The sequence below is a fragment of the Trachymyrmex septentrionalis genome, unplaced genomic scaffold (assembly GCF_001594115.1).
Source record: "Trachymyrmex septentrionalis isolate Tsep2-gDNA-1 unplaced genomic scaffold, Tsep1.0 scaffold32, whole genome shotgun sequence".
Taxonomy (NCBI): domain Eukaryota; kingdom Metazoa; phylum Arthropoda; class Insecta; order Hymenoptera; family Formicidae; genus Trachymyrmex; species Trachymyrmex septentrionalis.
In genome coordinates, this window is record NW_017305485.1 from 738,449 (window position 1) to 751,510 (window position 13,062).

Sequence of the window (13,062 nt, forward strand, 5' to 3'; positions counted from 1 at the left end):
ATGACATTTTAGTAAAACCGAGTAGAATTTCTGGTTATATATCATAATCAGAAATTCTGTTTGTCCTCAAAATGTCATTCTTGTTAAGTTTTGTTGGTTTAATCGGAATATTTTTTTCATCGTATAAATACTAAAAGATTACTAATATTCGGGTTCAAAAAACCCTAGTTGTCTGATTTTGTGAACGAAGTTTACATTCTTATTCAATCCTTTTGTTAGTTTAATTAAACTTTTTTTTCACTATAAACTTCCTTTATAATTTTTATAATTGAATGCGAATTTAAGGATGTCACTTACTTTGGTCAAGTTTTGGGTAAATCTAACTTTGAGTTTACCTTGGTACCGGCGTGGTGGTTTTCGGCGACTCGGCGAGATGATTGATACTTGCGGGACTGAAACCAATTCCCACGGAAGATCTCGCGAGGTTGAAGCTACCCGTGCTTGTTTCGATATAGTATGACTTGCCGCTGCTCGCGTTGTCATAATTGTTATTATATTGAGTTGCCTTCTTAGGCGTTTTCGTGCTATCGTAGTATTGAGTGGAAGGCTTACTCGCTTGGCTCGTTTTATCATAATATTGGCTGTTTTCGTTGTTCCTTAAAGCGGTCTGTGCGACAGTATTGTCCACGTTTACGTATTTTTTCGTTGCTGGGCTGTAAGTTGTGGGTGCATAACTGTTGCTTGCGAAATTGTTGGCGTAATATTTGGCAGTAGTTTGAGGAATGTCCTGACTAGTGGACGTGGCTGGTCTGTACTGGACATTATTATTATTGTTGTTATTGTTGTAATTATGATTATAAGCGGTAGGTGCGGACGTGGTGGATTGGTACGCAACTGGTGCGCTGCTTCCTCGTTGAATGTTGTTGTAGTTCCTTTGTTGATAATTGGTGTAATCGCTTGTCTGATAATTTATGGTACTCGGTTGAACAGTGGTGGATTGTGCGAATTGATAAGTCTGATAGCTGGTTTTCGGATTGTAGCTGCTCGGTTTCAGAGTTGTGGCTTGAACGGAACTGCCAGTATTCTGTTGGGCGGAACTACCAGCATTCTGTTGATTGTAGTTTGAGTTGTAGACGTTGTAGAAGTTCGAATTGTAGGCGTTGTTCGAAGTTGTTCTGGCAGTCGTGCTGGGTGATTGATAGTTGTTGTATGTGTCCTGATATGTCGTGCTAGGTCGATACGTGGACGACGGTACGCTGTATCTTTGCGTGTTCTGATTCTTGTTGTAGTTCTCTTGAGATCGGACGGTCGTTGACGGGGCGTACGTCGTAGATCGTTGATTATACGCGTTGCTGTTGTAATAATTGCCGTTGTAGGTGTTCTGACTAGGCACGGCTGGTGCCGACGTGGTGGACGTTGGCGAATAGTTGCTACTACCATTGCCGGTGTACGGTTGCTTCCTACTGGCTTTTCGAATGCCGCCTTTCTTCTTGTTGTCTTGTTCCTCCTTATACAATTTATCTTCGTACTCGTCTTCCTTGTTGTTTCTGTTATACAAATTGCCGCTACTGCTACCTCGCAGTACCTCGCGATTGTTGTAGTTGGACGAAGATACTCGATTCACAGCGTTCGCGGAGGATCGAACCGCGTCGCTGCTTTCGCTGCGCTGAAGATGATCTTGAGGCTCGGCGTCACTGCGTAAGTTGTCGTAATGCACGGATTCCAGGCCGGAACCAATTCTATACAAGTCAAAGTTATCGCTGGCATAGTAGAGAGTCGCGGCCTCGCAATCCACGTCGTACCAATCGGCACAAGTTTGACTCTCTTGATCGAAGGCAGTATCGTTGGGGCAAAGGAACCTAAGTAAAAAATAATTAAATAATTCTGCGATTGGCTCTACATCTCGTAACCTTCAACGTTTTATTCAAAATGCATTTTCCTTAATGTATGACATATTAAATACTCATTGCTGGCGACAAAAAATTGAGAAGAATTTATTTTTACTTATCAAGATTGTATTATAATATAACACACTCACTTGTAATCCTGAATACTACCAGCCACAGAGACACAGACATGGAAGACTTGGCAGTCGGTCTCAGGATCCGCGTAATAGCTACCGACGATCTTGTTGCGACAGGAGAATGAGGTTTCCGGCATGTATTGCTGAGAATATCTCGGTGGTGGTCGGTGGAGACCTAGTACGCAGCTCCATAATATTCCCACTGAAATACATAGCATATTCCTAAATTTTATGGAACGAATATATAATTCGATAGTAAGATATATTTAAAAAATTTATCAAATGAAAAAAATTGCATTGTAATTTATAAAAAAAAAAGCTACAAGAATGGATTCGTCCGAATATCTATTTTTATTTATTATTATTTTATTGCGGGTATTTTTTAATATAATCGAACGTGTATTATACATATACACAAATTAGAATGGACGAATACATTAACAGAATGTGTTCTCGTATTGATATGCAGTCTGCAATTTTTCTATTTTATTCTAAAAATGAATTTCTTATGAAATCTATATATAAGAATATTCCTTTATAGTTATATAATTCTTTAAATTCTCGACCTCATTGATTCGTTGATTGGTATTCGTATTAAATGTTACAATTGTATGATTGTTTAAAGATTTGAACAGTAAACGCGTCTTTTTACAAGTAAAGATAAATAATGATGGATGTCGATGCACCTTCCTACTTAAGGGTATCTACATAAAAGTGTGGATATATTTGTACTGCATGTACGAAGATTGTTTCGATTGAAATCATTACCGATTTATGAACGCGCGAAATTTCAAATAAAAAATTATTTAAATTATCATTGAACAAAATCCTTCGAGGTATACCAAATTTTAAGTAGTTGGTTTTAAAATTAATTACTTTAACTTGACATATTTCAAAAGATTTTATTTAATAGATGTAATTTAAATAATATCTGATTCAAATTTTTTTGTTCATAGGGATCAATAATAATTAAAAATCTTTAATGAATATATTTGCAATTTATCACATTTTGATATTTATTTAAATGGATAGATATTAAATGTGGCAAATCGCAAGTTCATTCGAAGACTAATTCTTACGACGATTCTTATAATCCACTTTCAGCGATTAAATTCCACTCGTACTGTCGTATTACACGTACCCGAGATTAGAACGAGATATCGCCCCATGGACTCCATATTTTTCCTCGAGTCCTCTAGATACCCTTTTCTCCGGATTCACTCAGCTTTTCGGGCTTGGTTTCGCACTCCTACGCGTTACCTGCGCGATCAGACTCGCGGACGCGACTGCAGCAGCGTGGAGAACGTTCGTACCCGAGAAGAGAAGAGTCGCGATCGCGCGCGCGGAGAAGATGCCTTCTGGGAGGATGGGGCTCCGTCGGGTAAAGCTACGGGACGACGGGGAAGGGGTCCGAGCCCCATCGCGTACGCGAAGAAGAGAATGGTGAACAGGGGTCCGCCGCGGAACGTAACGTCTTTCTCGTTACGTCACTTGCGGCAACCGGGCTCGTTCGCCAAGCAGCCAACGGCGACGATGGCACGTATTATACGTGGGTATGCAGTATGCACATACCGTGCGCGGACTCCCGTGTAACTTACACGTTTTTACTAGCACGTAGGTAGGCGGCTGGGTGCCGGAGAAACCGCTGCACGCCGCGCGGGAAAGCGGGAGACATTATCGTCTCTTGAAGAAACTTCTCCCGCGCGCGGTGCATAATAACGCGTAGGCGCCCGTTATTGTGTCGCCTGTTCACGCACGGAAGAAGTTGCCCGGCGGAAAGCTTCTGTAGCTCGAGATTCTGTTCCCTTTTGGAAAATCAAGTCAAGGATAGGCATAGAAGGCGGATCGGCAAGCATTGCGCGGTAGTTATTAAATTCAACATTTCATGTCATTCGATTCTTACTTGTGATTACTTGGAAAATATCATTAGAAGATATACAGTAGCATAGAGATTAAGCGTTCGTGACACGAACGTTTTAATGACATCGAATCTTTAACTATTCCACTGCTCTGTCGTAACTGTTTTCGTAGATGATGAGTTTCAGTATCAGTCTCTATAGATGGAAGAAAGTTGCGTTTTGCATTGACTCGTGTGTGGAGGGTGTGGCGATAGACAACATCGCATGCGCCTTCAACAGAGATAAAAGAAAGAAGCCTGATGTCCGTCAGCGTCAATTATTCTAATAGAACTTCAACGTAGTTATATTTTGTGTGAAAGGATATTCGCGATTGCGCCACTGTATGGATAGTTCCTATCTATCACACATTTATTCACACGATTTGTGTTTTTAGAACTTAAGTCCCGTTAGACGATCTATTCTATATTTCAACATATATTTAATACACGAGCATATAATCTGACTTTTTAATATAATTTGTTACATTTTACATTACACTGTTAAATTTATAGTGTCAAATTTCAGTCGCCACTGCTCCTCAAATTGAGTGAAATTTAACTAACAAAGAGAAAACCAAGTGATGGTGGCGGAGATTTTGATGCGCTTTTTACAGATTGTTCTTGAACGAAAAAAAAAACGACGTGTTCAGTCGTTTCAACTATTGGCCCATAGTTTCGAAGAAATCAATTTTTTAAATAATTATTGTAATAATTTGATAAACATATTGTAAGGGAGACCGGGGACAAAAGTAACATTCTGACTTTGAAATGTTCTAATAGTTAAAATATAATATATTTACATTAAAAAGATATGTATCTTTAGAATGTAGAATTTATTTAGCTACAAAATTTTTGTATGTAACTTGTATGAAAAAAAGTTATGTTTGTTTAAAGATTATGAGGAATTTTGTTACGACCGTCCCAATCCTCGGGAACAATAGTAAACACTAATTATAACACTAGAAGGGGATAATTATATCACATTTGCTGAAGGTACATAACACAGCTACATAAGTCATACTCTCTCTTGCAGCTACACGAATGGATAACTGATCCTTCATAACTTCTTTAAATGTTTATTTGTATAAAGATACTTTTTTAATACAGTTTTTCTTTTATCTGTCTTGAGCTTTCTTGTTAATGGAATTGTAATATTATAACTGACTCCAAGCATTGATGTTACTATTGTCCCCTGATAATATTTTATGATTTATAGTAAATTTTTTAAATAAAAATATATAGATAAAAATCAACCCAAATGTGCAAACCAACGTAGATAATCATTAAAACATATTATGATAATATAATACATTAGATCTTCATTATAAAGAAAACAAAATTTTAGATTTTGTGCACGCAATCAAACTTACTTGAAGCATGAAAAAAATAATTTCTGCTCGTGCACGTTCCGCGAGAACAAGCATGTAACGAACGATTCAATGCCGATCTGTCCACAAAATTTTACCATGCAGCTGCATGCACATATCTATTATAGTTTAAGAAATATTAACGAAAATGTTACTATTATCCCTTGTTATTTTTGTTCCCGGTCTCCCCTATAGAAAAGTATCGGTATCTATAAATTTCATTTCAATTTAATGTTATTAATTTTAATTACTTTTTGATTGTAAGGAAATTTCATGAAATTATTGTACAAATTAATATTATAGATAATTAAGCACTCATTTATGAAATATTTATTATTATCATCATTATCATCGTTGTTGTTATTCACATGAACGCATAAATAAGATTGTAATGAAAACTGTTATAGTTTCTGATAAAATTAGAAATTGGAAATTGTGATTAGGAATAAGTAAGTCATATGTGTTTGTAATCTTCTTTTCATTAATATTTAATCGATTTGTTAATAATAATAGAAAACTAATTGTGTTTTGTAAACATATGTATATAAATCATAAAAACAAGAAAAATATAAATATTTATTGCATTGTGAACACCTTTCAAATGAATTTTTGTTGCAGATATAATAAATCTTAATAAAATTAATATTAATTCTCAATAAATAAAACTTTTTCTAATATCTGGAGGAAAGCAGATTTGATTAACATTATGGAAATATGTAGCTTCTTTCAGGAATCAATTTTGATGAGAATCAAGTATATTTTATCATCGATGCGAAAACTGGAGATGACAATTGATGATGAATTATTGAATAGTTTTTAATGGCATTCTCTCGCGTCGACAATTCTTTGCACAAATTAGTTTTCTATTATTATAACACAATTATTATTCTACAATTATTATTATACTGATTTATAAGATACTGATATTTTCCTACACAGTACATTTGTCAAATTATTACAATAATTTTATAAATCGATTTCTTCGAAACTATGTGTCAATGGCTGAAACGGCCGGATATCGTTTTTTTTCGCTCAAGAATAGCTTCTAAACAACGTATTAAAATCCCTGACACCGTCACCTGATTCTCGTTGTAAGTATAAATTTAACAGTGTACATGGCACAAAATTATGTCAAGAATTTTATTCTAAATTATAAATCATTTAAAGAGGGTTTCCAAGAAAAGAATCTTAAAGTTAACACTTTCCCATTTTCAGTAAATTAAATTATTGTTAAGTTGCGCTTTTTAATTTTTTTAATATTGATCTGTGGAAAATTAGTTTTAATGAATTTTACACATCTATGAAAAAATATTCAATAAAACTAAATGCCCATATTCAGCAGAAATCAGTGCTTAGTAAGCGCTTTACATCGATTGAATTATACTTGTAGATCGAGAGGAATAATCTTATCTCAGCGAAAGAAAAACTTTCAATGGTTATGAAAATAAATATTCTGGTAAACGCAACTATTGATTAATTTAATTTTAATAGAAGATTTTTTTTTAATTCTTCTTTTACTTTCTTACAGGTTTCATATATAAAGATATAAATATTTTGCTTCTGCATCGTGTTTCTTCTTTTCATGCTTTTAAATTAATCTTCGATAGGAGCGCTCTTTGAACGTCTTGTCTGTTAGCGTAAGTTCGGCGTGACCGGTCGTTAGGTGGCCTTTGCCAGCGCGAGATCGCGACTCATTGCACTCGTTGGAGGGTGCATCGAAGGAGTGCTCGGTTGCATTCCAGCAGTAATCCGAGGAATTACGGCGGACGGAACAGCGAGCATCTTGTTTAGAACGTTTAAATCGCCATAACCATAAACGGCCTCGCAGGTCGTTCTGCCATTCGATACTATGTACATTCTAGGGATGTTAGATATTTGAAATAGCTGAGCGAAATTTGCCGGATAATTGCGCGAAAATTGTACAGACTTAGAGAATTCTTCAGTGGCATTTAGATATCTTTGTCGAAACGTAGGACTTCTAGTATCTCGGAACTTCAAAGTTAAACTTTCTCAACACAGGTTTCTCTGATATTAGAGGTACATAATCCCGGACAGTTAGCAACTAATTAGAACGAATTGACTCACGTACAGGTAGAAATCGTTTGCGATCAGAGAGAAGGTTTCGTTGCAAGTGGAATTGTAGCACTTGATTCTTCGATGAGATAAGGTCACTTCCGTAGGTTGAAGCTAAGGTAAGATACGCCGCGTAGAACATGCAAAGGAGTTCTATCTACGAGCAAAAGAATCACGTGGCCCAATTCACTTGCCGCCGTCGCACGAAGATCGAGGTCGTACCTCGACAATTGAAATTTCGCAATTTAGCCTGTCTTGCATCTTGCAGCGCACTGTCGGTGTAATACGTTGTGTGAGTACGTGTGTATATGTATATATATATATATGAAAAAAAATTCACGATAGCTTTAGAATTTAAATCTAAAGAACATCGTGCAAAATTATCCTCGATCTCGCTGCATTTGTAGCGAAGAAATTAACATTTGCGTCTCATGATAGATGTCTATTTTTCGAACATTGATTTTAGTATATCAAATTTGGCGGTTTCTTTCGGTAAAACAGATTTGTAAAGATGATATTTCAATTTTTTTAGTCGCTACCCTGCTAAGACAATTTTTCTTAGAATTTTTTATATAATTTTTCAGAATTTCTGTATAATTTTATAACCTTTTAGAAAATTTCTCAGATTTTTTTACATAAATTAGAACACTTTTTAGAAGTATTAGAAGATCTAAATCTTTTAGAATTCTTCATACGTGAGTTCTGAAATGTTTTAAGATTTCTCATTCTATAATTTCTGAAGAAAACTTATAAATTCTGAAAAAGTTTAGGGTACTTTTTCAAAAATGTTCATAAATTTAAAATATTCAAATAGTAAAAGACAACAGACTCAAATAATTTATAAGGTTAACAATAAAACAAGGGCTACGAGTCAAGCTAGATCTTAATGCAGGATTAACTACAAAAACATAAGTTTATTAAAACAACCGTTTCGATCCCTATTGGGTCATTCTCAATGTTGAAATTGATACAATTTGAAATCAACGATTCATTTGAAAAACAGTATATTTTATTACATATATTTATCGTCTAAATCATCATATATATTGGCAAGTTATTGTTTTTCTTAATGCAATCCTGCATTAAGATCTAATTTAGGCCGTATATAGCCCTTGTTTTATTGTTAATTTTATAAAATATTCAAATTCTTAAAAACATTTTGAGATAAGGATTTTTTTCACCAGAATAGTACGGTTCGTCTTGACTTACATATTCAAAATTTACATAAAAAACAATAATCTAATTATTCTCAGTAACGTAGATGTCTTTAAATGTTTCTTGACAAGTGCTATATAAATATACGACCAGCAAATTCACTAGATTTTTTTGTGAAACATGTATCCTATAAAATCCATTCTGAATTAAACTTATTTAGTTCTGTTTCTCGTCGATTTACACGATATCTAATAGTCATTAGAGGCTTTCGACATCAACGCACGTACGTGCCTCGTAACAGGGCAATTAACGAATCGAGCATTATATTTTTCAATGATCGTTCCTCCGTCCGTTTCCATTACGCGCGCCACGATGAGCTCTATGCTACGAAGAATCTTCTCAGCCTTGGAGGGCGAAAGTTGTCTTCGGTTTGTTCGTAGATGGTACGATATTTGCACCTACAGAGGCGATTCTCGTCGTCGTACGATGGTGGGCGTAAGAACTTCTTCGGTGATTCCTAGCCGCTTGCTCATGCGAGCAATCGTGAGCGACAGATTTCGCGTTCGGTAAAAACGAATGACAGGAAAGGATTCTTTAGGTGACGATATAAAACAATAATAACGGTGACGTCTGGATATCTCCAATTATAGTCTATCCCCTCACCGATCGTTTCTTGCCTCATTTTACATTATACGTCGCATTAAGAAGCAACCTGTGAAAGCCTAAAACGAAAATTGGCAAGAATTGTAAAAATCAAGAAAGATGATCGTGCGATAAACGCAATCTTTTTTCAATCCAACATTTAAAATACCAGAATATTATAGGTAAGTTTACCTTAAAAAAATGTAAATCTTAATAGATCTACAAAATGTATAATCTTATTATAAGTGTATAATATACACTGTAGAAAAAAATGTACTAAATTTTCCTAAATATTTGTTTAAATAATACTAGCTGAATATTTAAATGTAACCCCATATATTTTTATTTAATATAAAAACCAATTAATTCGATTTAACTATCATCTTTTTACTTAATAATATTTATTTACATTAAGTAAATGTTGAGTTAGCACTATTCGAATAAATATTTATTAAAATTCAGTACATTTTTTCTCAGTCTGCACATTTCAGAAAAAAGTTTTTATATAATTCATTTTTAGCCTTTATTGAATCTCTGCATAACATCTACTAATTCCTCGTTTAATGTAAATGCGTCGAATATATTCCGCAGCGAGAGAAATCGTAATTCCATTCAGAAATAATCACGCACGTATCAGACATTAGTCTAGATTTTGATGAGATTCAATTATTAACTTCTGACTCGAAATTTGCATTAATTTATCCAAGAATCTCCATATGCTTCGTTCTCCCGGCAAGTAGTAAGTAACCCACAAGGAGCTGCCCTGGGCTATCGTGACGTGATATTTACTTCCCAGAGTAATCTGACACGTAGGAGTCATTAGTCTCGCCACTAAGGAACGTAAATTCTTCCTCATTAAATGCACATAGAATAATTTCCTGAGTCTGCAGCAATTAAGAAAACGAACTGAACGAAACGCACCCTTATCGTCCTCACTCGCGCGATCTTCTCGCGAATTTCCGTTGATAATAATTAAACTCTTTGCGAGTTCTCTCTCCGTTCTCTCCGTTCTTTCTTTCTTTCTTTCCTAACTTCTAACTTTTAACTATCATTCAAAGGCCAGACCGATATTGAATCATTGGTGAATCTCTCAAAGAGCATGACAATTCCTGCGGCGGATTGCCGGCATGCTCACGGAGAAAGCGCGGAAGGTCAAAGGTTTCAGTGAACCATTTTTTCCGTAGCATCGTTGGCCTGGTACTTTCGCGAAATACGGATGCGAAGCATCTTGATTATAATCGTGATCTCCTTGGAAAATCAATTATTTTAGCTCTTCCGTTTTCCTTAAATTGTTTAAAGCAAAATGAGCCCGTATATGCATTTTTTGAACGACGTTATTTTGTACGATCAATCTTTCCCCTGAGGAAACGTTATCTCTTTGAGCTCTGTTGGTCCATTAGTTCGTGCCGTTCATTGTCTAAAAATTCCACTCGGAACGAGTATTTTTCAGACACGATTGTTGTGATTCCCGATACCTTTCTCCTCTAAAAATACATACGTTGCGCAAACAGACGCGTTTCCGTTCGCGCACGACTCTATAACTCCCGTGTCTCGAGATTGTCGACCGACTCTTCGAACAAGGTACCACCGCAAGGTTTCTTAAGCGGATGCAAAAAGGTGCTAAGCGTATGCGAGTACATCTGACTTCCGTCAGGCGCACACCGTCCGTGCATGCGATCCGGCGTGCGGATCTTCCGCGCGGGTTAGCCTTGAGATACGGCCAATAACGAACCAAGTTCCCCGTTTTTCCAAACTGCCGACCGTCCCGCCTGTCACGCACTCCGATTCCAGATAGTGAAAGTGTGGAGATTTTTTTGTCAAGAACGTCCTCCACCTCTCATATAACAGGCACGCGTTTTGCGATTAGCCGAGGACCTCCCCGCGAAACTTGCACTAAACGCCATCAGTACGTTTAACGAGAAAAGTGTAACACAAATAACGAGATCAATCAATCTAGAAGAATTGAACGGAAACGACAGTTAATTATACAATATTTTGCAAGGATTGAAACCAGTTATGCAATACACTGGAAAAAAATACTAAATTTTAATAAATATTTGTTTGAATATAGATTTACGTAAATATTCACTAAATGTAAACATATATTTATTCGACACAAAAACTGTTCATTTGATTTAACTCGTCATTTTCTTTATCGAATAAATATTTATTTATTGTTAATAAATATTTACGTAATATTATTCGAAGAAATTAATATGTATTAAGATTTAGTTAATTTTTTTCAATGCAATTATACGTTTTAAAAATTTTTTCTCCAGCAATTGTTATATTTATAAATAAATAAATTAAAATGTAATAGAGTTCCTTATTATATAAGGAACAGATAATTATAATAATCCTTTTTACAATTATTTTAAATGCTGTATTTTCTGTGACTGTTTTCGGAGATACTCACAACTAAACCAATACTAAAAGTATGGAATTTCTAATACGTAAAATAAATTACCACACGCGGCATATATTATTCTAATAGTATGCGAAGTTACAGCCGAACAAATCAATCCTTTACGATCATCCCGACCTGTGACACCTGTTATGCAATACTTGTTTTTATCCGATATCTTGATTCGAGAGAAAGTGAATGGATTTTAATTTAATAATTGTCAATGTTAATATTATAATATTACATAATATAATTATAAATAATGTTTTTTAAAAATAAAAATAATAATAATAATAATAACAGCATCTATATAATATACTTATATTAATTATGAATAAATTAATTTTCTTTATTGTACTTTCATTTTTTTTAGGAAGGTTTTATAATTTCTTCGAAATCAATTTGTTACTATGTGACCTATTGCGTAACTTTGTTTCCACGATATCCTTACACTTTCGTGCGTGGCACTATTTTCTCGGTTTATGCATGATGTACGAGATTAATAAGTACGAATTTTCCAAATGTCATACTTCAGCATTTGTTTTTGACGCCTTTGGCGTACAATGACCATCGGATTAGCCGGCTAGCAAATAATCTAGCCTCGCGGCGACGGTATACGAATAGAGAGAGGGTGTCTGCTCATCTCTACCACGTGAGAAAGTGAAAGCAAAGGCCGTATGCTTCGAAGACGAGATGAGGCACGGAGACCTGATCGTCCCGGCATTCGATCGTCCTGGAAATCACTCTTCTTCACAACGATTCTCTTCGGCGGCCTCCTTACGATCGTTCGTTCGCAACGCTAATCGGTGCACGTATATATTCTTCCGTCCAAATCCAAATTTTACTTTACTAATGCGTTTCAGTCCCACGCGATAGAACTAAAAATTTCAATTTCATAATAGAATTAAAGATTCTATGTACTTCTCATGTATTACAGTTTAAAGAATCTGCTGAATTTCATGAAAATATTAATAAAATAATATTCTATAGGTAAAATTAATAATATTAATTATCATTAATTAATATTTCGAAAGATTTAAATATACATATTTTTACGTATACCCAAGTAGAACAACAAGTTATGATAATATTAGAATGAATCGAGTGATGATGACAAAAAATGACTTTCAACAATCTAGAAGCCGTTTTGATGTTATTTTGACTCGTGTTCTGTTTGGGTACAGACACATTAGGTATTGTAGTTAGTCTTCTTTCTGACAGCAAAACATATTATAAGATAATTCGTAAATTCATTATAGAGATACTTCTCACTCATTATTAATGCGATTGTCATCATAATCGCTAACTCTCTCTCTCTCTCTCTCTCTCTCTCTTCGTCCCCTCGCCTTAAGACATATAATGTCATTAATAATAAAATAAAAGTTTAGAATTTACAAAGTTACCATTAATGACGGTTAGAAGATAAAATTATTTTTCACTTACAATTGTTATCCATAACAGGATCGAAAATTATATTATTTTTTTCTATTCTTTACGCAATTAAATATTAATTAACAGATCGCAAGATAAGATATCACTAATACTTATTTATGTCGTTTCC

At 34.9% G+C, this 13,062-nt stretch overlaps 1 protein-coding gene across 1 annotated transcript in view; it reads right to left on the reverse strand.

Annotated features, from left to right (window-relative positions):
* LOC108750100 (probable serine/threonine-protein kinase clkA) overlaps positions 1-3,297 on the reverse strand; it is a 5,134-nt gene extending 1,837 nt beyond the window's left edge. The window contains exons 1-3 of the mRNA XM_018489348.1: positions 3,105-3,297; positions 1,979-2,165; positions 336-1,799 (exon numbers count right to left, since the gene is read on the reverse strand). Coding sequence (XP_018344850.1) covers positions 336-1,799; positions 1,979-2,165; positions 3,105-3,141 — 1,688 coding nt within the window. The 5' untranslated portion in view covers positions 3,142-3,297. The remainder of the gene's footprint in view (positions 1-335; positions 1,800-1,978; positions 2,166-3,104) is intronic.
* Between the last annotated feature and the right edge of the window lie 9,765 nt (positions 3,298-13,062).